The sequence below is a fragment of the Argopecten irradians genome, chromosome 12 (genome assembly GCF_041381155.1).
Source record: "Argopecten irradians isolate NY chromosome 12, Ai_NY, whole genome shotgun sequence".
Classification (NCBI taxonomy): Eukaryota; Metazoa; Mollusca; class Bivalvia; order Pectinida; family Pectinidae; genus Argopecten; species Argopecten irradians.
This window is the reverse complement of record NC_091145.1, coordinates 15,493,431-15,518,538: the sequence shown is the minus strand read 5'-3', so window position 1 is coordinate 15,518,538 and position 25,108 is coordinate 15,493,431. Positions and strand designations below refer to the sequence as shown.

Genomic DNA, 25,108 nt, shown 5'->3' with positions numbered 1-25,108 from the left:
ATATACAACAGTCTCCCAAAGCTGCCACCACGCTCTTCATACACACAAAACACACAGCATACATGGGATGTCATCCCTACATGATCTTAGGTGTTAATAGGACATTAATTTAATCAAACAAACAAGCAAACAAACAAACAGACAAACAAATCAATTCCTCCAGAAGAGGGGAGGGGGCGCCAATTACGGCGAATACAGCATGTATATAAAGAACTAAAATGATTAAGAAGCGGAACCTATATATGACGTCAAATTGTTTAAAATGTAATTAGCGGAGTGATGTGGCAGTATTGTCCTTGTACCAATAGCTTACCTTCAAATAATACAGCCTCATATATGCATGTATATTATGGTTTGTGTCATGGGGATTGGTTGTGGTCTACAACATTACGTTGACGTTGTATAAAGTGATATTCTAAAAAAATAAGAACAATTTATATTTTTGGCGGGAACCCACTGGTTACATTATACGTTAACTTCCATATGTACATGCGTGTAGAAAAGCGAAGTTCAATTTACATCTATACTTTCAAATAAACTTTAATCAAATCTAATTACAATCAGACTTGGGACCGGAGGAAATAATTTGTTATAACAGAAATTTGATATAGAGTTTCTGAAACTATATGTTAATTAAAGTCATAGGCCGATTGCACTCCGAATCAACGTAGTTATCAAGCTAACTCACAAATTCCGAAGTCAGCAACAACGTCTTCTTTGGCAGATTTTCCATTATTGACAATTAATTGTACACTTGTTTGATCGTATTTGATTTTCTATAAATTAATTCCCTTTTTAAACCACAAGTTTCACTTTAAAACAAGGCTACATCCAACACTTTCAGGGAAAAAAATTGTTATAGAGCAAACATTTTCTTAAAGGGGCCACAAATCACTCCTGTCAAAAGATAATTCGTTATAATGAAATCCGCTATACGTTTCTCAAAGAAGTATAAATAAAGAGGAGCCATAAACCCAAGATTTGAATTTACTTCGTAATAAATAAAAATGTGTATCAAGCAGATTCGTCTTAAGGAAGTTTTACTGTATATTGACTTTATTCATCACTCTCTGTATTTACTACTTATTCGGAGCTACATCTATATGCCCTTTGACATTTGTTTGTTGAAATATGTATTTCATTTGCTTGATATTGTTGTTTCTGTTATTAATAAGAAGATGTAAACGTCTATAACATGATGACTAGTTTTCACTGTAAAGTCATTTTTCAATATGTACCATAAAGAACATGTAGAAGTTGATTATCATATACATGTATGTACATGTAGTTATAGATTAATTGGAAACATACATATATGTACATCACCAACCCAGCAAGTTCACTTTTTAATTCTGCTTCTTCCAGTTCCATTTCTAAATATTTCCTTAAATATATAAATGCTCTGATTGGACATTGTTTTACCGTCTTTGTGAATTTGGTAACCGAACTCCGCTAAAAGAGTTTATACAAAAGTTTTACCATACAAATTCACATTTAATTATGGTTTAAAGGAGCCCCACAGGTCCATTAAATATTGCAGATTTTAATAAACTTTATTAGAGCTTTATGATTCGTTATCTTTAATGGACGTTTGTGCAACATCATATTTTCTGGAAATAACGTCATCAAGTTAATGACGGTTTAATGAAGGTTTAATCCTCGATTAACTTTTAATAGACCTTTGAACAACTGGCCCCAGATAAATAAATACATGGAACTAACTGACCATTAGTATCTGTTATATGTAGAGCTATGACACGTATTAAGAAATAAAATGGCAATAAAGTAAAATAATTACAAAAATAAGAGAAAATAGCACATATAAAATACACAGTTAAAAACAAAAACAATAATGAGGTCAGAAAAATCCAAACCACTCTTCGGAATAAGTATTAAATATTGAATTTTATCAGAAATACAAAATGTATGTGTAAAATGGAAATTTTGATCAATATCGCGCTAGTACAAACAGGCTTCCATACTTTTTCGTCATTGAAACAGGGTTATCAAAACTGGCAAACTTTTAAAACTTAAATACATCGAAATGACAGAACCATTACTCATTAAAGATAAATTAAAGCATACACTGAGTGTCACTGACAAAATATCGAAATTCAGATATGTTTTATTTAACATAAATACAATATTATGTCGTCGTCAAATTGTACTTCCGTCGGGTAGGTTACCGTCACCGATCTAACCATTTCAACACTTATAGACATCTGTGAAGTACATGGTACTATGTATGCTATAACTTAAAGTAATCATGAACTTAGCTCACACTATCATAAAACCTGCCAATGATGCACGATTGTCAATAATCAGCGCTTTTGTTTATGTGAATTGTCCACTCATGCCAACATTGTAGCTCTTTTCCGCCTCCTTTGTGGAACTCTTCCGATCTACGGCGGCCCATACGGGACACATTTACCGGCGGTGCAGATGGCTTTATGAATAGATAAAATTTACCACTTTCCCCTTATGGGATTTTTTGGGAATTTTTACCAGTTACTTATAGTCGAAATCTAAAATTATTCCAACAAAAACAATTTCTGTTGCAATTAGTTTGACGTTGAAACCTAGTTTGACTGGACTAATCACAAAAGTACAAACTAACCAATGGCAAAAGTACAAATTAACCATCAAAAAAGTACAAATTAACCACATCACAAAAGTACAAACAAACCAAATCACAAAAGTACAAACAAACCATCACAAAAGTACAAACTAACCATCACAAAAGTACAAACTAACCATCACAAAAGTACAAACTAACCATCACAAAAGTACAAACTAACCATCACAAAAGTACAAACTAACCATCACAAAAGTACAAACTAACCAAATCACAAAAGTACAAACTAACCATCACAAAAGTACAAACTAACCATCACAAAAGTACAAACTAACCATCACAAAAGTACAAACTAACCATCACAAAAGTACAAACTAACCATCACAAAAGTACAAACTTACCATCACAAAAGTACAAACTAACCATCACAAAAGTACAAACTAACCATCACAAAAGTACAAACTAACCATCACAAAAGTACAAACTAACCATCACAAAAGTACAAACTAACCATCACAAAAGTACAAACTAACCATCACAAAAGTACAAACTAACCATCACAAAAGTACAAACTAACCAAATCACAAAAGTACAAACTAACCATCACAAAAGTACAAACTAACCATCACAAAAGTACAAACTAACCATCACAAAAGTACAAACTAACCATCACAAAAGTACAAACTAACCATCACAAAAATACAAACTTACCATCACAAAGGTACAAACTAACCATCATAAAAGTATGAATTAACAAAAGACAAACTAGCCAAATTACAAAGTATGACTTACGAAATCACAAAAGTACATGGTACGAACTAACCAATTACAAAAGTACGAACTAATCAAATTACTAATCAATTGTTTACAAAAACAGAATCAAATTCTAGAATATTGATTGTCAGAAACAAACATCAGTTTCTGTATCACTTGCCATTTATCATATTTAGGTATAAAAGCAGTTGGGTAGTTCCTTTTTCATGTTTCATGATTTCCACTTGCAGGTCAGATAGAAGAAGAGTTAGCTCCCCTAATAGAGGCCACTGAGGTAAAACATGTGGACACTTATGATGAGCAGGTGATGAAGGCAAGAGAAGGAGCCAAGGAGCTCAGCTGGATACACTTTCTAGGTCAGTACCAAGTTAACATACACTACAAGTACACAACAATTCTCCTTTAATTGATAATGAAAATTTGATTAAAATATGATTTAATTGTAATTAGACAGTCTATTCTGTCTTTGCATATTATGGAGTTAGCTCCCTTACAGGTAGGTATCCATTGTGACATCATTATCTTGTGATTGAAATTCACGTCGTTTTCTCCGAAAAGTATGACATCATACTGGCAAACACATGACAGCACAACCAATACCTACCTGCAAGGGCACATAACTCTGTTATATGCAAATACAGAATATCGTTTGCTGTAAACTGTTTGCTTCTACAAGCTGACATTTTATGAGGGGTGAATGTTATTTCACTTTATTTGATAAAAAAGATATTACTAAACTATCTGAAAAAATTACAGTTTTAAGAACCTTTACATATTTTATACAACTGAATTTTTATTGACTGTATAAAAAACCTGTTACATACTGAAATATCATGAACACAAATAAATTAAGAATCTATTTTATGCCTTATTGGAATCACTGTATATGACAACCACAAATATTTCTACTCATAAAACTTTTAGAAAGCTCTAAAAAATATCCATAAACATGTTGATGTTGAGTATTGAGGTTCTCTGTTTGATAGGTTACCAGAGTATCCTTCAGAGGCTGTGTAACACCTCTACAATCTCCGCCTCCAGCCGTAAATCCAATCAGAATGACAAGGACTCTGATGAAGAGGAACTTCCTGAGTTTGACCTTGGGTTCATCAGTCATGCCCACTCCGACACAACAGTGAACCATGACATGATAAGGTCTATGTTATTCTCAGGAATGTGGGCTCGAAGACTTACCAAGATCCATGTTTACCTTGCCAACAACCTTAGGGTGTACAGCTCGGAATGTTGCGGTATCTATCCCCCAGCACAGCTAGTGCTTCCTCTTACTGATACTGAGTATGACCTTAATGTGACCTTCAAGTCCTACACTGCAAATCTCACTTCTGACACAGATGACTCTATTGTCATGGCGACTGTGGCCGAGCCTGGAAAGGCACCACTACCTCCTGGAACTGTGATAGATCCCTACATGCCTTCAGACAAATCAGTTATCTCCCCTGCAGACATGGAGGTGTCGCTGCAGTTCTACCAGCCGTCTCTCGAGGAGAACGACCCGCAGAGACCAGATGCCACAGGTGCAGAATCTCGCATCCTCCTGATGCATGCCATCTATAAGAAAATGGGTTCAGTTTGTCAGCCCGGTGTACAATGGGTGTCCCTCTCACAGCTCAACGATCTTCATGACAGGTAATTTGTCGTTATTTTAAAATTTTATCGTACCATTGGTAAAAAAATTCTGCCTTAATGGTTATTATTTTTCTTGTTTTTGCTTGCAAGAAGAGCTGGGAACTGTACTTTTTTTTGCCCTTAGGTTGGCTGTGCTAGCACAGAGAGCAGAAATCTCCCTGGTAGAGAAGAAGAAGAAGGACCCAGTAGCTCCCTCACCAACTCCAACTTCCAAGCCCAAAAAGGGACAAAGAATCAAGGCCCTCTCTCCAAAGGTGGAACGAGATGAAAGACTTGAGGTAAGTACACTTAATATATTTCTGTATTAAAGACTCACTGTCATGATTGGTATCATTGCTAATGTTGAACAACTGAAGTATTTGTTTGATAACATATTGGGCTTATGTCCATTATCATCATCAGTCTGATCTCAATACTTGTCTGTGTTATATGTCAATCTGGTAGCAGCCAATTAGAGGCCATGTTCAGATTCATATCTAGTCAGATTGTCATATTACAGTTTACCAAAATTTGAAAGCAGTATATGTATCTGCATGTACATGTTGCTAGATTGATTTATAACGTTACCTAAAAGCTGGAGAACCACTCAGTAACAAGTGTAATAGAAGATGTTTTTGATTGATAGGAAAAATCTTATGATGATAACAGGTCATTTTAACAAAAGACTTCAAAACTGGCCATTTTCAGATCTTCACTTTTGTGGTAAATAAGATTTAACTTTATACATTATCCATGTAGAACATTCTTTTATTGTTTAAAATGTTTAAAACTGCATGCTAACTTTTCCTTAAGGAAATTCCTCCAATCGAGGTAAGCATGGTTGTCATTGCAAGTCAGGGTTTTAAGCGCTTTTACTATTTTGCTAAAAGGTGTTGGTGTTTTTTAATGGTTGGAGATTTGGCTAGAATTATGTGCAAAAGCATTGTTAAAAGTAGTGGTTTTGCTGGTTTTGCTGATTACCCAGGGTTTAATTTCAGGTTGTCAGCAAAAATATTAAACTTTTAAAGCAATTGGAAAATAAATATATACCAGGTTGTTGTTTTTATACCTGCTATCAGAATGAACAATTTTTTTGAGGAATGGGACCGTGTTGGCCAAGTGGTTAAGATGTCTTGACATATTACCACAAGCCCTCCACCACTAGGTCACGAGTTTGAATCCCATGTTGCGCAGTTGCCAGGTACTGACTGCTGGTTGGTGGTTTTTCTCCAGGTTATCTGGCTTTCTTCCACCAACAAACCTGGCGTGTTCTTATATGACCCTAGCTGGCTGTTAAAATAAAACCTATATGGAAAACCTCATCATATTTTCAGCTTTTAGTTTAATCCAATGGATTCAAATTGATGCAAACATAACCGATTTTCAAAAGTATTGGCTGCAACAGACCATACTCTAGACCTTCATGTTCAACTGTGTTATTAGATGCTATTTTGGAACTGGTGTATTTTGTAGCTCGAGGTTGCAGGACAAGTGTTGTTTCTTGTAACATTTTATTTGATATTTGTGTAGTTATGTAGTAGAATTTTGTTCTCTAAGGATTTTATTGGGCCTGAAGAACTTCTGGACAATGAGGTAAGTTTGGTGCTAAACAGGTAGCTAGCGTGCTACATTGTTATAAAAGGTGTCTACAGCGGAGGAGGGGCTATCTGTAACATAGATTGGTGATGGAAAGTTATAATTTTGTCTGTACATTTGTTCTAACATTGTCTCGTAATGTTGGAGATGGTATTAGCCATGATTTAATAGCATTAGGTATGGGCAAAGTTGTGGGAAAAATTGGTTAATATTGTGTTTGTCAATGTTGAACTGAAAATTCCTCTTGTGGTAATGCTTTCATGTTCTGTCAGTGTCTGGGAGAAAGTGGTCTGTCACTAAAGCGCATTCTAGAATTATGGTTAATTTATACATGTATATTAATTTGGCCAGAATTTTATGGAAACAAAATCAGTTTTTCATTGCCTGGCTGAATAAATACATTCAGTCATATAGCTGCTAGGAAAAAATCTTGTTGCTGATTTTTCTTATTCATGCATGTATGAGTGTGAGACTATAATATCCTATTCAAACCAATACCTAAGCGCCCAGGGCTCCTAAAAAAATTGAAATAAATATTGAGCACTTAAACAACTAAATTTGGACTAGCCTTTCATATAATTATTGTGCAAAGAAGCAATATATCATTTTGCAAAAAAATCAATAAAGAAATTTACACTTTTGGATATTTTCAGTCTGAATTTGATTTAAGGTAAATTAAATTGAGGCCTAAAAAGGGGAAGGGTGCTTATAAGGAAGGGGGCGCTTCTTGGGTTGAATACAGAAGTAAAAACACATTATCAAACTGCCAATAAATAAAGGTAAAAGTGTCATCTCAATAACCAATGCAGCTAGAAAAATTTTGATGATACACACACAAAAAAGCATGTTTGATGGCAAAATGTATACAGTCAGTGAAGATTACATTTTGATCATTAAAAGAGTGACTCCTCTTCACTTCTGCCAAGTGTTTAATATGATACTCTCCCTTAAGATGGTGTTGTTATAACTCTTGGTTAGCGATATGGTTCTGCCTGTGATAAATCTATTGTTATTTGGATGGTTAAATTCTGATGAGTATGGTATGTGTTTTCAGAACTTGCTGAAACAATGTTTGGATGACATCAAGACCTTGCTTGGTTTGCCCCACGCCAGCTCCACTGGAGAATTGTCAGAGAAAGCAGAAAAGGAAAAGTCTGAGAAGGCAGAGAAAGAGAAATCTGAAAAACCAGATAAATCTGAGACTGGATCAGTTGTTTCAACAGAGGTAAAGATAAATTATTCTATTATATTAGCTACAACACTAATGTTAATGAGATTGATATATTCTTGCGTCTCAACACCATTCAATTTTAACAATTTTATCCCATTTATTTAACTTAATGCATTTTGTCTCAATTTTGTTCCTTCTACAGTTTATAAGTTCATTGATCAGTTTTTAGCCCACCATCTGTTGATGGTGGGCTATTCAAATCGCTTTTTATCCGTGGTCCGTGGTCCGTCCTTCCGTCCTTCCGTCCGTCTTGTTACCGCTATTTTTCAAATTTCATATGTAGGTACCCCCTAAGGCCCTAGTTGTGCATATTGTATTTTGGGACCAATCAGTCAACAAAATGGCCGACAGGCAGCCATCTTGGATTTTGATAGTTAAAGTTTGTTACCGCTATTTCTCAGAATGTACTGAAGGGATCTTTCTCAAATTTCACATGTAAGTTTCCCTAGGGGCCTAGTTGTGCATATTGCATTTTGGGACCAATCGGTTAACAAGATGGCCGACAGGCCGCCATCTTGGATTTTGATAGTTTAAAGTTTGTTACCGCTATTTCTCAGAAAGTACCAAAAGAATTCTTCTCAAATTTCATGTACAGCTTTTCCTAGGGCCCTCATTGTGCATATTGCATTTTGGGATTGATCGGTGAACAAGATGGCCGGCAGGCCGCCATCTTGGATTTTGACAATTTAAGTTTGTTACCGCTATTTCTCAGAAAGCACTGAAGGGATCTGTCTCAAATTGCATGTGCAGGTTCCCCTAGGGCCTTAGTTGTGCATATTGCATTTTAGGACCGATTGATGAACAAGATGGCCGACAGGCCGCCATCTTGGATTTTGATAGTTAAAGTTTGTTACCGCTATTTCTCAGAAAGTATTAAAAGAATTCTTCTCAAATTTCATGTACAGGTTCGCCTAGGGCCCTAGTTGTGCATATTGCATTTTGGGACCGATCGATGAACAAGATGGCCGACAGGCCGCCATCTTGGATTTTGAAAATTGAAGTTTGTTACAGCTATTTCTCAGAAAGCACTGAAGGGATCTGTCTCAAATTGCATGTGCAGGTTCCCCTAGGGCCCTAGTTGTGCACATTGCATTTTGGGACCGATTGATGAACAAGATGGCCGACAGGCCGCCATCTTGGATTTTGATAGTTAAAGTTTGTTACCGCTATTTCTCAAAAAGTATTAAAAGAATTCTTCTCAAATTTCATGTACAGGTTTACCTAGGGCCCTAGTTGTGCATTTGGGACCGATCGATGAACAAGATGGCAGACAGGCCGCCATCTTGGATTTTGAAAATTGAAGTTTGTTACAGCTATTTCTCAGAAAGCACTGAAGGGATCTGTCTCAAATTGCATGTGCAGGTTCCCCTAGGAGTCTAGTTGTGCACATTGCATTTTGGGACCAATTGATGAACAAGATGGCCGACAGGCCGCTCTCTTGGATTTTGATAATTGAAGTTTGTTACTGTTATATATCTCAGAAAGTAGTCAAAGGATCTTTCTCAAATTTCATGTGTAAGCTTGAAAAGCAGAGAAAAGATCCCTCTTTCCTTTGTTAGACAAAGATCGTTCTTAGGTGGGCACCAAGATCCCTCTGGGATCTCTTGTTGATGATACAAAACACATGTCATTTTTGCCATAATAGCACCCCTCCCCTCTTAAATTTTGGTTACGATTGTGAAGCCTGAGTGAAAAATAGCAAAGTTTCGACCTCATGAAATTCAATTAAACTTCAATAATCAGTTAAGTAACTGCTCATCACACAGGAATGGTAATAGGAGTAGGTGTATTGCAGGTAATTAACTGTACTTCATTTATTTTCCAGCTACCATTTGAAGTAACAAAGAAGAACATTGCTGCACTAGAGAACCTGTTTGACCCAAGTTTTGGCTATACCACCCAGGGCACAGACATCGTCCAATGGCTCCTGAAGATTATGAAATCCTAGAACTTGTGTGTGTTTTAGACTGGTTAAATTTAGGGTTGGATATGGACCATGATGTTATATTTTGAATGAGGAGAATCCAGTTGGTTTTGAGGACCATTAAGTCCTGTACTGACCTTCGTCCATCGCCATTTTAAGATGGTTAAGCATTGTTACAGATCATCCCCATACTGGTATATTAATATGTAATAACTGAATTTATTACACAATTCGTTTTGAGACTGTGATATTGCAACAAGTTCTTGTGTTATCTGCATCTGCTCTAATGTATGTACAAATGTATTTTACTGGTATAAAGTCACAAAATGATATGTTATTAAAGTCTGTGATAGAAATTATTTTATATGTATTATGAAGATAATTGGGTTTTCTTTTTTTGTATCGTTAGTAGATTGATATCCGTCCAATATACATTTGTTCTTATTGATCATATTTTCCATATTTATTTGACTGTATACTATACTGTATAGTTAGATCAAAAGAAGATCTATTCAAAGTCACCAAGTGACCATAACTATTTATTTAACATGTATTTATTGTTATTGGCCTTTAGAAATAAGTTGATACTATTTTGGTGACATTTGAATGATTTCATAAATTATAACAACTGAAGAAGTAAAGCAAGTCCAACTTTTCTCATGTACATGTACATAGATTGTCAAAACATAAAATACTGAAGTATTAAATTGAAGATATTTTTAGCATTAGAAATAACAAAAATTCTCTTTTGTATATCAATAATAATTTATTTTCAATAAACAATATAATGGAAGTGTTTCCATAGACATCAACTCTTGGTTGTATTTGTAAACTAACAATAGCATAATTATAATTCAGAACATCAATCACAGCATTGGCTTATTTGTTTACAAAGATAGGATAAAAATTGTCACAAAAAATAATTAGAACACAAATTAACACACACACACAAACAATTCTCTCTACAAAAAATGTATACATACAAATTTCTTTGAAATACCACATAATGGTTTACATTAAGTCACATGGAACAAGTCATGTACTGTAGAACCAATTTATTTCCATGTGCAAAATATTTTCACATGGGATATAATTTTTGGATACTTTGAGGGCTATAAGAATTCGCAAAAATAAATTGCCACGAAAAAGATTCTACTACAAGTACAGCAGAGAGCTTTACATGTAAATCGAGGAACTAAATAGTAGTGAACATATCTTTGGGCATGAACATGTGAAATTAAGTTGCTGCGAAAATATGTTGTTTTCAGTTATCTCTTCTAGCTTCATGTTTTGCATAATCATAAAAATGACATTGGAAAACACATTGTAATAACTAACTACGTGGTAAAGTAAACTACATGAAATCAAAGGGGCATAACTCTAGAATTTATGAAATCAAACACCACCACATGAGTTATCATGTGTAAAAAATTAAAGGTATAGCGTCAGAAAAAGCTTTTAGGCCAACTCATGAAAATTCATTGAAAAGTTCAAATAGTATTCAGGCCAGATAGTCTAAAAAATTCAAAGCTCAACAAATGCTGTAAAAGATTCTAGACTTCAGTTCTCGGACTTAATTCAAATGTTCACAAATGCAGTAATAGACCTAGGCTTTCAGTTCTCATCCGGATTTTAGCAACTGTTATAAAAAAAACATAGATCCACTACAAAAGTAAGGATATTCAAAGAGATTGGAGCCAAGGATGTCCAGATATTTTCCTATAAATTGTGGCAGTTGAAGAGATAAAGATTTCACTAATAACCTGATGTAACAACAACATATGACAAATAACATTATAAATACAATAGTTTACTTAAAGATGCTCCACCGCCGACAGACCTAAAATGATATTCATCATTTGAACAATAATTGGTGTTTAATCGTGTATATAATAGTCTAATTAACACAAAAATAATATAAAATAATTTACCTGGTATTTGCCTTTGGTACATGCACATTCAGTAGATCTCATATAGGATATAGTGGTACGGATTTTTTTCAGGATGTAATTAATTATTTTTCATATTTTAACTTGAAGTAAAATTAGAAGCTCAAACTTTTCATTGGTGGTAATGGAGTAAAGTAAGTAACTTCTGTAACTAATAAAAAATACTAAATCGTCTGCTCCTGTTATTAATAGTGAAAAAATACCTTTTGTCAGCGGTGGAGCATCTTTAAAGTGTAACAAAAGAAATATTATTTGAACAACATCCAACTTGCATTGGGAGTATTGTAATTAAATGTCTCGCTCCATCCAAATAAGTGACATTGAAAACAAATACCAAGTAGTTGATCTCAATACAATAAAAGCATCTAGCATAGCAAGTGAAGTAAACAAAAACAGCTAAATAGCACTTTCCATTACATCATGTATACTTAGTTCTGATTTCTCGAAGCAAACATCAATAAAAAAAACTGTCATAAGTCATAATTTTCATATAATGAGTTAAAGAAGGAGGTTTTGACCTAAGTCAGTGTTTTTGTTTCAAGAAATCGGCACCTGGTGAACAAGTTCAGTAAAGGATGCACCAATTACAAGTTATAGCATTTGTCAAACAAACACATGACAACACTCATTCTATGAAATAATAATTAACTTTTTGCTAATGCTATCATTGCCTCAATTCGAGCCTTCATATAAATTAGGATTGCCCCATGTTGAATAGCAATGGGAATAAATTCATGTACCATGTGATAATGTTTGTGTGGGGCTATTGTTTTTATTGGTGATTGATGACGTCAAAATATTATATGGTACACGAATTAGTCCCATTGCAAGTAATGGTGCAGTGGATTTTAACAGATTTTCCTAAAGTTAGGGCCTTAATGACAATATTCATTTATAAAATTTCCATACAAGTAGGGCCTTATTGACAACATTTACAAGATTTCCCTACAAGTGGGGCCTTAATGACAACATTTACAAGATTTCCCTACAAGTAGGGCCTTATTGACAAAATTAACATTTACAAGATTTCCCTACAAGTGGGGCCTTAATGACAACATTTACAAGATTTCCCTACAAGTAGGGCCTTATTGACAAAATTAACATTTACAAGATTACCCTATAAGCAGAGTTTTTTTGACAATATTCATCAGACTTACATATGGTAAATGCCAAACATTCATCAAATTGTCTTGTGAAAAGGGTTCTCATGCCCACATCACTGTACAGAATTACGGCTGTTTGAACAACACTTTTCTAATTGTCCTGTAGTTACGGCTGTTTGAATGACACTTTTATGATTGTCCTGTAGTTAGGGGCCTTTGAACAACACTTTCCTAATTGTGCTGTGGTTAAGGCCCTTTGAACAACACACTTTCCTGATTGTGCTGTGGTTAGGGCTCTTGGAACAACACTTTTCTAATTGTTGTGTGGTTTGGGCCTATCAACAACACTTTCCTGGTTGTGCTGTGGTTAAGGCCCTTTGAACGACACACTTTCCTGATTGTGCTGTGGTTAGGGCCCATGGAACAACTATTTTGTCTGATTGTGGTGTGGTTTGGGCCTATCAACAACACTGTCCTGGTTGCCCTATGAATGTCCTATGATTTAATTGTGATGTCACTCCTATGGTTGAGTTACTTATGGTTGAGTTACTTAACGACAGCATTCATCCTCCAGCATCCCAGCAGCATGGTTGTGAGTAGGAATGTCTCCCCAAAGCATCAATTTCTCACCTGTACATATGAAGCAAATTTCAAATTTGAAATTAATGTGCTTTTTCAAAGCTAAAAACTCTTTGAAAGGTTTTAAAGATATACATGTACTTCTATTTTTTCTGTTGGGCCTGATCATCCCTCCTGCCCCAGGGAGGTCAGAGCCAAAATTTATACCAGGTCAACATTTTTCCTTTTGCTCAAAAATGTTTCTACCAAAATTTGGTTACAATCCATGCGGAACTCTAAGACAAGTAGCAATTTAAAGAAAATGTTGACAGACATTGGATGTTGCGCTATGACATAATCGACCAGATGAGCCAACAACGGTAAATGAAATCTGCAACAGCTTGACTTTATCCGTTATGTGCTACACATGACATGAAAGCAAAAGAGATACCAACCTTGTGTGTTCAAACGATCCATGGGTGTTATAGAATGTCTGTAGAACATCCACATGTGGCCATTGTTACAGGATTTGATACACTTGACACATGGCATTCTTACATGGTATCCAACAACATTTCCACTGGAAAAACAATAAATAAGGTTACAAGCTACTAAGCAATAGCCACATATAAATACTGTATTTGACCCAATAAGTGCCAATATCCCTTGATAAGTGCCCACAAGAAACAAGATTAAAGGGAAATTGAACTATTCAATATGTATTATTTTGAATTCTTTCCTGCTATTGGTATCCTGTCAATGAAAGATATAGTGATATTGATACACACAAGATATTCAAACTATATTGCATTTATAATTGTGTTTGAAGTGAAACGAAAAATTTAATGACTGAATTACAAGTTTAAACATTGTTACTCTCGTTGGATAAATGTAGATCTAGACATGTACATTTCAATTTGTGAAGCTACAATCCAGTTGACATGTAGCTGAGCTCATCCAAAGTTTTGTCTTAAATAAATTCATATTAAAAAGATAGTTTATAAATACCTACCATTCGGTACAGGCCATATGTTCTATAAGACAATCACAGTTATCAGTGTAAAACTTCTCATCGGTCACATCGACAGCCCTAAAACAGAAACATTGTAAAAATGTCAAGACAAATGTAGAAAAATTAGTGAATTACCTTTGCCAATTTTTGCATCATAAATTGTATGCAAATAATGTTTATTCCCATATGTCCTGTTTTGGTTATGAGAGGTAACCCATCACAGTTGCTCACCTGTAGGTTGAGCATCTGCTGTTCATGGCATTGTATACATTTGTATATATTGGGTATTATCAAAATTTGATATAGCTAGGTGTTCTGAATAGCTTAGAAAGACCTTTTTGACATAAGCTTCCATGAAGCACTGGTCAGCTCCATTCTACTCCTATAAGGTTAACTATCTAGATATTAAATATGTAGGACTGTGTAGGCAATAATTATTACTCTGGGTTGGTGGTCTCATTCCTTGTAGACAGTGTTAGGCAATAATTCAAATGTGGTAAATAACATTAAGTTGAACCCCAGGGTCGCAAAAAGGATGGTTGTTGGAGTTGAAGTTTATATTGTTACTGTACATATGCCTGGTGAGCTGTTGTCAGAATTAAAGGTCCTCATCTGGCCATGTTCTGTACCGTTATTTAAATGCTTACTCTGTGTCTGTTCACCTGTAGGCCTAACCAATGAAGACGAAACAAAAAAAAACCGAGTTGACGAATCTAAGATATCCACTATACGAGGTTATACACCAAAACTTTTACACACTGAATCAGAATGACAGGTAAAAATCATTTAGTTTTTTGTGTGTGGTAATTAGAGTTCAAATTTGCCATACAATTGGTCAGAAAAAAAATAACATGAGATCTGTCGGTAAATCTTAACATCTTTTATTGATCCCCGATTGCCAGGTCAAAGAAATTATTTTCATATTTGGGGCTGAAAATTGCAGACTGTCAATAATACCTGAAGGCACTTTTCGTGTACATGTACAAAAATATAAAATGTATGTAATAACATTACCTCAGTGATGGAATTATATATAAGTGTAACAGAAGATGATAAAATGTAGTGGCCAGACCTGGATTCAAACCTGGGACCTTTAAACACTAGCCGAATGCTCTACTGCTCAGGTACCTGTCATGTGAACTCTGTTTAGTGGAACATTCCGGATGTGCTAACTTGGAACATGTTCCTTAAATGGTACACTCACGGTCCTTTCATGTTCTAAGAACATGAAATCCAACATGTTGAAGAACAGCCTGGTATTACACGAGCAGTAAATAGATGATATTGGAAACGCTATGCTTTATATTTAATATGCCAACAATGATAAATACACTTTGCTCGGTTGTTTTTATTTTGTTTGTTGATAAAAAACACTTTTCTCGTTTGTGAAATTCAGTTGTAATTTCTGCAAAACTATTATATGATTACCATAGCTGGGTTTAGTAAACAGGACCAGAAGTGCGGAGAAACCGTAAAATAAGTTTTCATACATAAGCTGATATGCAGAGTTTTATTAAAATTGGACTAGGACATCTTTCACCAGCAGCCATATTGGTTCCAACTTGGAACACTCAAATAAGGTATGCCAGACGAACTGGTTCATTCCAGCTGAACGTCGTATACCATTTTATTTTAGTGAAATGTCAGCATCGTTTTGGAAAAACTGTAACGCTCTGCGAAATGAAACATGCTGTATGTCACCGATGATCGATCCAGTTCAATCCTGTGACACTCCTCCCTCCTTTTTCAAAGTCTTTGCCTTCAATGACATACGAGACTCTTATACCTACCACCACCATGGGTATTTTAGTTGTGAATTTTTGTAACAAAGGAAATGTAGCGCCCAAACCGGGATTTAAACACAGGATCTTTCGAACACTAGCCCGAATGCTCCACCGCTGTGCTACCTGGTATGCTGGTCACCGACATAAGATGTCGACACAGTCCAATCAAGCTACATGAGGATGGCCTTAAGATTTCATGTAGTTTTTGTTATTTGGTGGAGAGACAGCAACAGCTGGATAGTGTCGTCTGCTCGGTGGTCGCGTATCTCTGTTCAGCAGGTGCTCTGAATTTAGTAAAACATGCAACGACTGTTATCGAATTGCCTATGTTTTCATATATACTTACCCTTCTTCTTGAATGTCAGTTGAAAAAAGTTCAGTTTGAGAATCTGCCAACAGCACTGCTTTCATAGCACGCCTACAGACGGTGGAATCACAGTATGCACAGTCAAGAATGAACACTTGCTTACGCCGGAAAGATGGGGCAACATGGTCAATTTTCTGTGTGTTATCATTCATAATGTTATTATTTGACCAAACGTAACTTGATACAATTGCAATAACTTCCTTCAGGTTTAGTGGTTCGAAGGTTCACTTAATTCGTCCAACTTTACAGCTAAAATGTGTCTATATACTGTGATAGTTCGTCTTACCGGCGTCCTTAGACGTACATGTGGCGTATGTTTACATCTGGAAACACGGTTTTCATTGGCTCAGTATGTGCTGTCAATTTATTAGCTCAACGCTGATTGGTCGATTTATATGTTGTTTCTAAGCAAGTGGGCTCTCGTGTTATCCCGGATTGCATCACGAGATTTCCGAGTTACCCACAATGCTCTACTTGACCTTTTTCGGGTAGCTCCGAGAAGTGATGATCGGTGAGGATATGTTTTATGTGCACAACTGACAGCTTAGGATCTACCCAAATATCGACAATGGCAACCGAAAAAAAGGCCAAAAAGGAGAAAGAACTGGCGTTGGAATTCGACAATCATGCGAGAGGTAAGTGATACAATAGAATAATTATATGAGCATCGAAAATGTGATGTACACATGCAATGATTATGTCATTTATATTGTTACTGTTCTTCAGTGCTTGATTGTATGAGACAGTGCTCGATTCACTTTACTTTGATTCCTGTTCGGTAAGGGATATTGGAAGTCATTGTCAACGCCGACAACAAATTATCATCCCGGTGCTTTCGTTTTTGTTCAGTGAACCGTAAAAATGTATTGACACAATTGACATGTGTGACCCTATGTGACCCTAAGGTGTCCGCTCGTGCTGTTAATTCGTCTGCTATGCTTCACCTGATTAGCAAACAAAATACACACTCGTATTCGTTTTGGACAATGGCTGATACACATTCTTGTGTTGTTACATAGGAGAGTGTATACTTCTATAAATGTCACCCCATTGGGTTTCTCTTCACTGTACCGAGATCTGAGTCATTGTCTACAATATATTTAGGGCAATACAGCACACATATTGATTGCCAAGTCTATCTAGACGACTATCTGAGTTTTAGACATTTCATTGCTTTCCAAAAGATTAGTCGCAACTGTTTAGATTTTTTCAATTTTCTAGAAAAGTTATTTTGATATCAAATCTACTGTTCTATGCCGACCTTTCCATGCAAAGACACTATCATATACCTTGGTCCCATGACTCATAATGTTAATCAAGTTCTAAAATTGAATTTAAGGAATGAGGAAGTGGAATTATCATGGCCTATTAGTGTAATCTTGTACTGCTCTCTTTGATATCAGCATTTATTTACAACTTCTAATTGAATAATAGAAAAGTACATGTATACATACAAAGGTGTTGTAATAATTTGGATATATAATTCATAATTAGCACTCTACTGCTTCTTGAAATTTTCAGTTATAATGTTTGTCATATTACTAGATACACACAGTGCTCATGATGCTCTTAGATTTTATAGAGAAAATGTGATCATTTTGAGTTGTACCAGGATGTGAAGTATGCATTGAAACGATTAGCTATTGTACTTGTATAGTAAAGCTTATCCCCTGGAGCATGACAGTTGCTCCCATTTTTTACCCTGTACATATAACTTTCCTGTTTAACTTCCTATACAGAGTATTTAAGACATTATTCCCAGAAATGTGATATGTTTTAAACTCTTCTCTGTATAATTATAACTTTAAATCTTGATCAGGTGTAACAAAACATACATACAACTGCAGTATGCCTACGGTGGTTATTATCCTACAATTGCTTGTAAGAATATTTCCACATGTATATATTCTTGCAGTTATTTTATGGCATCACATGTTCACAGAACAACTCTGAACATGTGGTAATAATGCTACAGCTTTGCAGCGTACATATTTTGTCAAAAGTCTATGCAGCATTTTCTGCTGATATGTCATAGCAAGTAATCCAGATACACAGAAAAAAACAATGTAGAGTATTCCTAGTTGTAAAAACAGACATGTGCTTGATAATTTGTACTTATACATAACTGTGAGTCAAGAGAAATTGATGTTGTTTATGTAATACATTGACAAGAGAATGTGTGTTAATCTTCTTGGTTAGAGAACAGTGATACTCAACATGCTTTCTGATAAAATGCATGTATATCCCAATTTCTTTATAAATATGAAGTAGAGTGGTTTTCTACTCTAGACTCATGGTCACCCATCAAGTGTTATATTTGGTACCTGTTCTTTCTATCACTTGATTTGGAATCAAACCTGACTTTACAAGAACAAAATTCATCTTGTTGAACCCTATAAATATGTATAACACATTAGGTTTACACTCTGAGTCCCTATATATATATATCAAACTCTAATTATCATTCAACATTGGAATTGACTCCTTTAAAGCAATAAATGAAGTTCCTCACAAAGTTTTTATATGTATACTCTCATAGTTAAAACAAACCTTCTCAGGACACTTCATACACTCTTTTCGACAAGGAAGTGATGTTGATCAGGCACTAAGTAAATTATAAAGACATGCTCATTTAATCATTATGGCAATTAAATTAGAAATGTGTAAAGTTTAGATTTACAGCCAGATATGTTGGGTGTTATCTTCTGCATCCTGCTAAAAGGCCTTCAGTCAGTGCCAGAGCTCTGCAGTCCTGGATAGGTAATCGTTCATGTGTATCCATGCTACTATCAGATGCTAATGGAAGGACTGCTGATTAAAATAAATCAAATGTCTTTTCCTTTGTCTGTAAAAGTCATTTAATGATGAATGTTCAACCATTCGTGTCCCAATAGCCTCATCTGTTACTCTCACTCGACCTTCTTCATGTCTGGGATCCAATGTCCATCACTTGAATTCAGCTCTTGGTCACATCTTGTTCGTGCTGCTGCATTTGTACTTCAGCTTTGAGAATAATTTCAGGTTTTCAATAACCTAAATTAAGCTAGTCTTAAATCTGATACATTGAGCAATATAAATGATTTTTATAAAACTTATTTCTTTAGAAAATTCTTATTGTTGTCCCCACACTTTCTCATAATGACTTGTTCATTTCAAGTTCATTCACATCCATGATAGGATTGATGGCCAAATTATTTTTCTAGCCAGTTAAGAATAAGGCAGATTGAAACGAAAAGGTGATCACTTATTCTCGAAATTAAGAGAACACTCCCACCTTATTTAACAATATCTGCTGGACATGCAATGATGTCAGGTGTGTATACTGTTTTATAGCTTTTGTAAATATAAATTAAGGGATGAACTTCCTGCCCAATACTAGCAGATAGTACTTTAGATAAGTGAGTTTTTGTAGCCATGTGCCCCCATACCCTCTGATAGGAACTGGGCAGCTGTTCTCCAAAATGGTGTACTCTGCATATTGTGTACAAGTTGTAGCAGTGGGGATATAGGTGCAATCTTTATGATAGTAATTTGAATATTTTTAATTATCTTGCTTGTATTGTGTATAGATGGTGCATATAAATCGGTCACTTAGTTTAATTAGGACATGCCAGGTTTTGGTAATGAAGGAAAGCTGGAGTTAACCCAGAGAAATTCTATTTAGTATATACTGGCCAGATATAATTGTCTTGGGACTGCCCTATGTTGGTTTATTATACTTATATATACCATAGTTATAGCGATAGATTTGTCAAGAATAATAACAAAACAGCTTGAGATTGGGGTTTCTGAAAAACTGACTGGCAAATTAAATGATTTATACATCAATGAAAATTGTTAAGGTTAAGTAATTGTCAGAAGTTGAAATATTTTATTGGAGATGTCTGGCAGGAATATCTTATGTGATAAACTCATTATTCTCCAGCACTATGACTTCCCATCTGACAACAAATAATTCATCAGGATTTTTTTTCATATATATACCATAGTGATAGTTGCTGTAATTAGCGCTCCTCCCCCTATAAGCACCCCTCCTCTCAAGTCTTTTCTGGAGAAGGGGTTGATATTATATAAACGTCCCCATGCACTCCCATCCCATGGATTTTAACAATGTTTTACCACTATGTGATGCTTTACCATTTGCATTGTATCCCACATTACATGAACTTGCAAGTCTTTCACATGTGAATCATGACGTAATAATGCATCTCTAAGGAAAGATGGCATATACATATTTACTGTGACAGTGACAGATTAATGTGGCATGAGTTTGGAAAGGGTTAAAATATGGCTGACTTTTAAGAGGCTTTTTGTCCATAATTTACTATTTGGTTCCCTTATATACATTTATAAGCACCTTGCATTTATTACGATTTTTAAGTGCCCTGGGCGCTAATTACGGCAACTACGGTAAGTATTAAATTTATAAAATGTATGTACACACATATAGCAGGTGTGTAGCTACAATTATATCTAACCTATCAGAATTAATGTCTTAATTAGATTAAAAATTATACCAACAAGATTCCATAAATGCAATATAAAAATCTGTACATAAGTCCATCGAAAAATGTTTCAGCAAGCCCGGGTATTACCTATGATACACATGTTTACATTTTACAGCTGTCATTAACATCCTCAGATATATATCAACAGACATTGTTATTCTTAAAAAAAGCCTTATCAAAACAAAATGAAATCTAGTGGTTACAACAGTAACTATAGTTTTGAGATCTAAACATATGAAAGAATGAATTTTATCCTTTTTTTTTTGTCTTTAAAAAAAGCTCAATTACTGTGCTAAAAAAATCTTCAAAAAGATAAAAAAAAAAATGTATCAGCTGTGGTGTTTTTAGACATCTTGTTTGCAGTTTCTCATCTCATTTGTTTTACAACATGGAAAATCTTTAACTACAATGGAAGTCTTGAAAAGTCCCCTTGGTTTAATTATGTGAGGCCTGCTTGATTTGCAAGGAACCAAGCTGTCCCCATTTAGAAAACACAAATTTAGCATGATAGAAGTGACGACCTCAGCAGATATGTGAGAGTCCATGGAAGAGAGGGATATTGATTATTTCTGTACACAAATGAAAAACTGTTGTAACCATGAACTAAATTCAATAAAGACAGTAATATTTCTTTGCTTGTCCTATTTTGTTGGTGTAGCCCGGCTATACTGTAAGTATAGTGGTAGTTTCCTATAGTGTTATTGGTGTTGATGGGAGATACATGTATCTAGATGTTCCTGCTTCTATATCTATACTATTATAATGTAGGGGAGGGGAAGGGGTGAGAGAGAGAGAGAGGGGAGTTATATTATGTTCTTATGTCATTGAAAACTAGTTTGAATCTTAATTAATTTTGATGTACTATTGTCTTTCCTTCAATACGAGGGTTTTGATTTCGCAAAACAACATGGGTAAAGTACAATTTACCGTCGATTAGTCACACCACCCGCCATCTGGTGATTATGATGTCATCATTTGAAATGATTTTAATGTGACGTCATAATCACCGGAAGGTGGGACTTATCGACATGTACAGTAAATCATATTTTATCCACAACGCTTTGGGATCTTGAAACCCCCGTATTCTTCTTGGCTACCTTATCTTTAAAATTTTCTATCTACAGCAAGTTTAGGAAACCATTTTAGTAACTGTAAACTTTGTAATGAGAGTCACACACCCTCATTATCACATATTAGGGTAAGCTGCTTAAAAGTGTTAATGACCGATACAATGTTGGACATGGTACCTTTAAGACCAAGCAGTAATGTAATATAAATGGTTATTGACTGGTCGTTTTAACGATTAACATCATTACAGGTGTGAAGATACAGAAAACCTACATGTAGGACTCCTAACGAGAATACAGGTGTCAAGTTGGTTAAGCAATGCTGTTCCATTTATATAGGACAACTAATTCCGAGAACAATATTGGTGCAGCCTCATTAGAACTGGTTCTGTTCACAAAGAATCTGAACTATATATGTATGTGGAGTGCTAATTTGTAAGGTAATGAGGACACATGTCGAATACTGTAACAGATTTCAATGATATATTGATGATGTAACATGGTTTGTGACATTGTTGTGTCGGTTGGTTACGTTGTTGTGTAACATGGTTTGTGACATTGTTGTGTCGGTTGGTTACGTTGTTGTGTCACAGGTTTCTCCAATAGATCGATTTACATTGATATCATCAAATATACTATATAGTCTTAATTTCTAACTTCCATAATATAACAAGTGACCGGTTATACCTGTCAGGTATGGGAAGTAACTGATCCTAAAATGTTCATATGGGTACCGGTCAAAATAGGTTGTTCATGTTGAGGTAATGCACGGATGGTTTTGGTTTGCTATATGGCTCCAAATTGTAAAAGCAAACTCAAAACAGACTTCAGACTTTTTTTACATAAGTTAAATGTTTGTGCATAGTTTCGAAAAACAGGGTCATGTTGGTATTGAAAATATTCTGGATGGTGTAAGTGAGTTCTGATCTATGGTATCTAACTTAGTTCCTCTACAGTACTGTACCATACATTTATGGTTCCCCAGGACTACTCTCACTCAACATTTGTCTGACACAAAATCAATCATTCCAGGAGTAGGAGTAGTGTTCTGGGAGTTAAAGATCGAGCTTTCTCAATCATTTACCCACCAAACATTCACAGGAGCATGTAGTAATATGTATACCATGCACAATCTGTCCAGCACTCGAGGGTCTCTGCCAAAACTGTGGCACAACACATAGAATCTGGATGTAAGAGTTTAATAACCCATATTCCAATGTGGTTAATATGTCTCAACATATTTCGTATTTGCATATTACAGAGTTATCTGCCCTTGCGAGTATGTATTGATAGGTAACGTCATACTTTTCAGAGAAAAAACCTGAGTTGGACTCACAAAATAATGACGTCACAATGGATACCTGCTCGAAATGGAGTTAACTCTGTAATATGCAAAGATGGAATTACCACAAGCCTTTCACATCTGGGTCACAAGTTTGAAGGGTAGTTGCCATGTACTAATACTGCTGGTTCCGATTTGTCGAAACAAAAGTGTAGACTTAAGTAACAACTTAATTTTTTTTTCCTTATAAATGTAACTTACATTGCAATTTATGACTTAAGTTAGTTTTTGACTTAAGTTTGTTTCGAGAAATCAGGGACTGGTCTTGAATACTTCGGCTTTCCTTTAATGGCCCTTGCTGTTTACATAGGACATTAAACTAGAGGTAATAAAATCAAACCAATGAAGTCAGAATTTTATTTACTGGTATCTGAAAAATGACTTATTACTTTAGTAATTTAAAACTTACTGCCTGTGAAAAATGACCTCGGAGAATTCCTGAAATTGGTACAAACTGGAATCTTTTTGTATTGTTGCTCCATCCTTCTTCATACTTGTTTTTCTACATCATTTTTTGGAGGATGTTAGAATATGTTGGTATCAATCACTGATCTCACCTGCCAATACAATCACACCCATAAGGAGAATACCTACCGGACACTGGAGGCCTCTACCCTAAAATGTTAACTATACTTACAGTCATTCCATGTACACAAACGACAGTTTGAGCAAGTGAATATCAACAAAGAAGAAATGCTGATAACGTCTCATTATGCCTTTTAAAAATCTTGAAGACGATTAAATAAGAAAAGGATATGGTTTACTGACTACCATCAGGGCTTTACATGACAAAACACTGTAAACCCACTTTTAGGTATTTGACACTATCTGTTCTGTCAACACTTACAAATATATTTATTAAAGCTCACATGATCTCTACAGAGCATATACGTAATTACAAATACCTATAGATAAAACCCTGCCAGACAGAGTTTATCCTTGACCTTGGATAAGTTTTACCTCAGATCACCTTTATAAACATACATGTACCTCTGTCCATATCACCTTGACCTTAGCCTTGATTCAAGATTGCTCTGACCCATTTACAGTAAAACACAGTAATAACGAACCTCTGGGGACCAACAAAATCACTTTGTTATAAACTTACTTTGTGATATGTTAATGCAGATATGTTTTAGGAACCATGACAGGAATAAAACTTACTATGTTATAACAATGAATGTGTTGTAAGCATGTTTGTTATAAGCATGTTTTAATGTAAACCAAATAAGTGGTCAAGGATTGTGCAATTCTCTCTTTGCATAAGCATCCATTGACATCAATATTTTGTGAACAAAAGTCACAAAAATATGACATTACACTTAGAAAAGCAACAATTACAATCAATACCTACCCACAAGGGCAGATAACTCATATGATAATACAATGCAAGAAACTGCTAATATATAATTTAAGTATTGTGGATGATTACAGGACCTCCTTTTATAAGTTCAACCATCCAAAGATAGCATCACAGAAACTCAATTGTCATCAAAATTAGAAATAATATGACCTTGATGATCTGACCTTGCTGTGACACATGTTAAGTCGATATGGAGAAACTGGATTTAGAACTAACATGACCCTACCCTGACATGGAGGTTGTGGTACAGATTGGAGGTAATGTAATACCCTGAAGTGCAGGGTTTATCAACCAATCTGGTGTGTTTATCTACACAGTAAGGGCAAGTA

The 25,108-nt window shown here is 35.2% G+C and overlaps 3 protein-coding genes across 15 annotated transcripts in view; 2 read left to right on the top strand and 1 right to left on the bottom strand.

The window, feature by feature from the left end:
* Positions 1-10,532, top strand: part of LOC138336196 (cilia- and flagella-associated protein 54-like) — a 93,345-nt gene extending 82,813 nt beyond the window's left edge. For 11 of the 13 annotated variants that reach the window (XM_069285558.1, XM_069285557.1, XM_069285556.1 and 8 more), the window contains 6 exons: positions 3,580-3,705; positions 4,336-4,996; positions 5,121-5,274; positions 5,789-5,806; positions 7,626-7,796; positions 9,628-10,532. In XM_069285558.1, coding sequence (XP_069141659.1) covers positions 3,580-3,705; positions 4,336-4,996; positions 5,121-5,274; positions 5,789-5,806; positions 7,626-7,796; positions 9,628-9,750 — 1,253 coding nt within the window. In that variant the 3' untranslated portion in view covers positions 9,751-10,532. The other 2 variants (XM_069285547.1, XM_069285559.1) reach the window with 2 other exon arrangements.
* Positions 10,533-13,314: 2,782 nt separating this feature from the next.
* LOC138336200 (protein FAM72B-like) lies at positions 13,315-16,832 on the bottom strand. Its single transcript, XM_069285566.1, has 4 exons — positions 16,479-16,832; positions 14,349-14,426; positions 13,792-13,916; positions 13,315-13,408 (listed from the first exon to the last, which is right to left on the bottom strand). Exons 1-4 carry the CDS (start codon positions 16,649-16,651, stop codon positions 13,329-13,331), a joined length of 456 nt encoding a protein of 151 aa, XP_069141667.1. The 5' UTR covers positions 16,652-16,832; the 3' UTR covers positions 13,315-13,328.
* Positions 16,833-16,973: 141 nt separating this feature from the next.
* Positions 16,974-25,108, top strand: part of LOC138336198 (SLIT-ROBO Rho GTPase-activating protein 1-like) — a 93,599-nt gene continuing 85,464 nt past the window's right edge. Inside the window, exon 1 of the mRNA XM_069285560.1 lies at positions 16,974-17,134. Coding sequence (XP_069141661.1) covers positions 17,026-17,134 — 109 coding nt within the window. The 5' untranslated portion in view covers positions 16,974-17,025. The remainder of the gene's footprint in view (positions 17,135-25,108) is intronic.

Coding starts and splice junctions, on each gene's coding strand:
- LOC138336200 (XM_069285566.1), bottom strand. CDS start 16,651: ATGAATGATAACACACAGAAAATTGACCATGTTGCCCCATCTTTCCGG. Junction 13,917..14,348: donor CATATGGCCTGTACCGAATG/GTAGGTATTTAT, acceptor TTGTTTTTCCAG/TGGAAATGTTGTTGGATACC. Junction 13,409..13,791: donor GGATCGTTTGAACACACAAG/GTTGGTATCTCT, acceptor TCATATGTACAG/GTGAGAAATTGATGCTTTGG.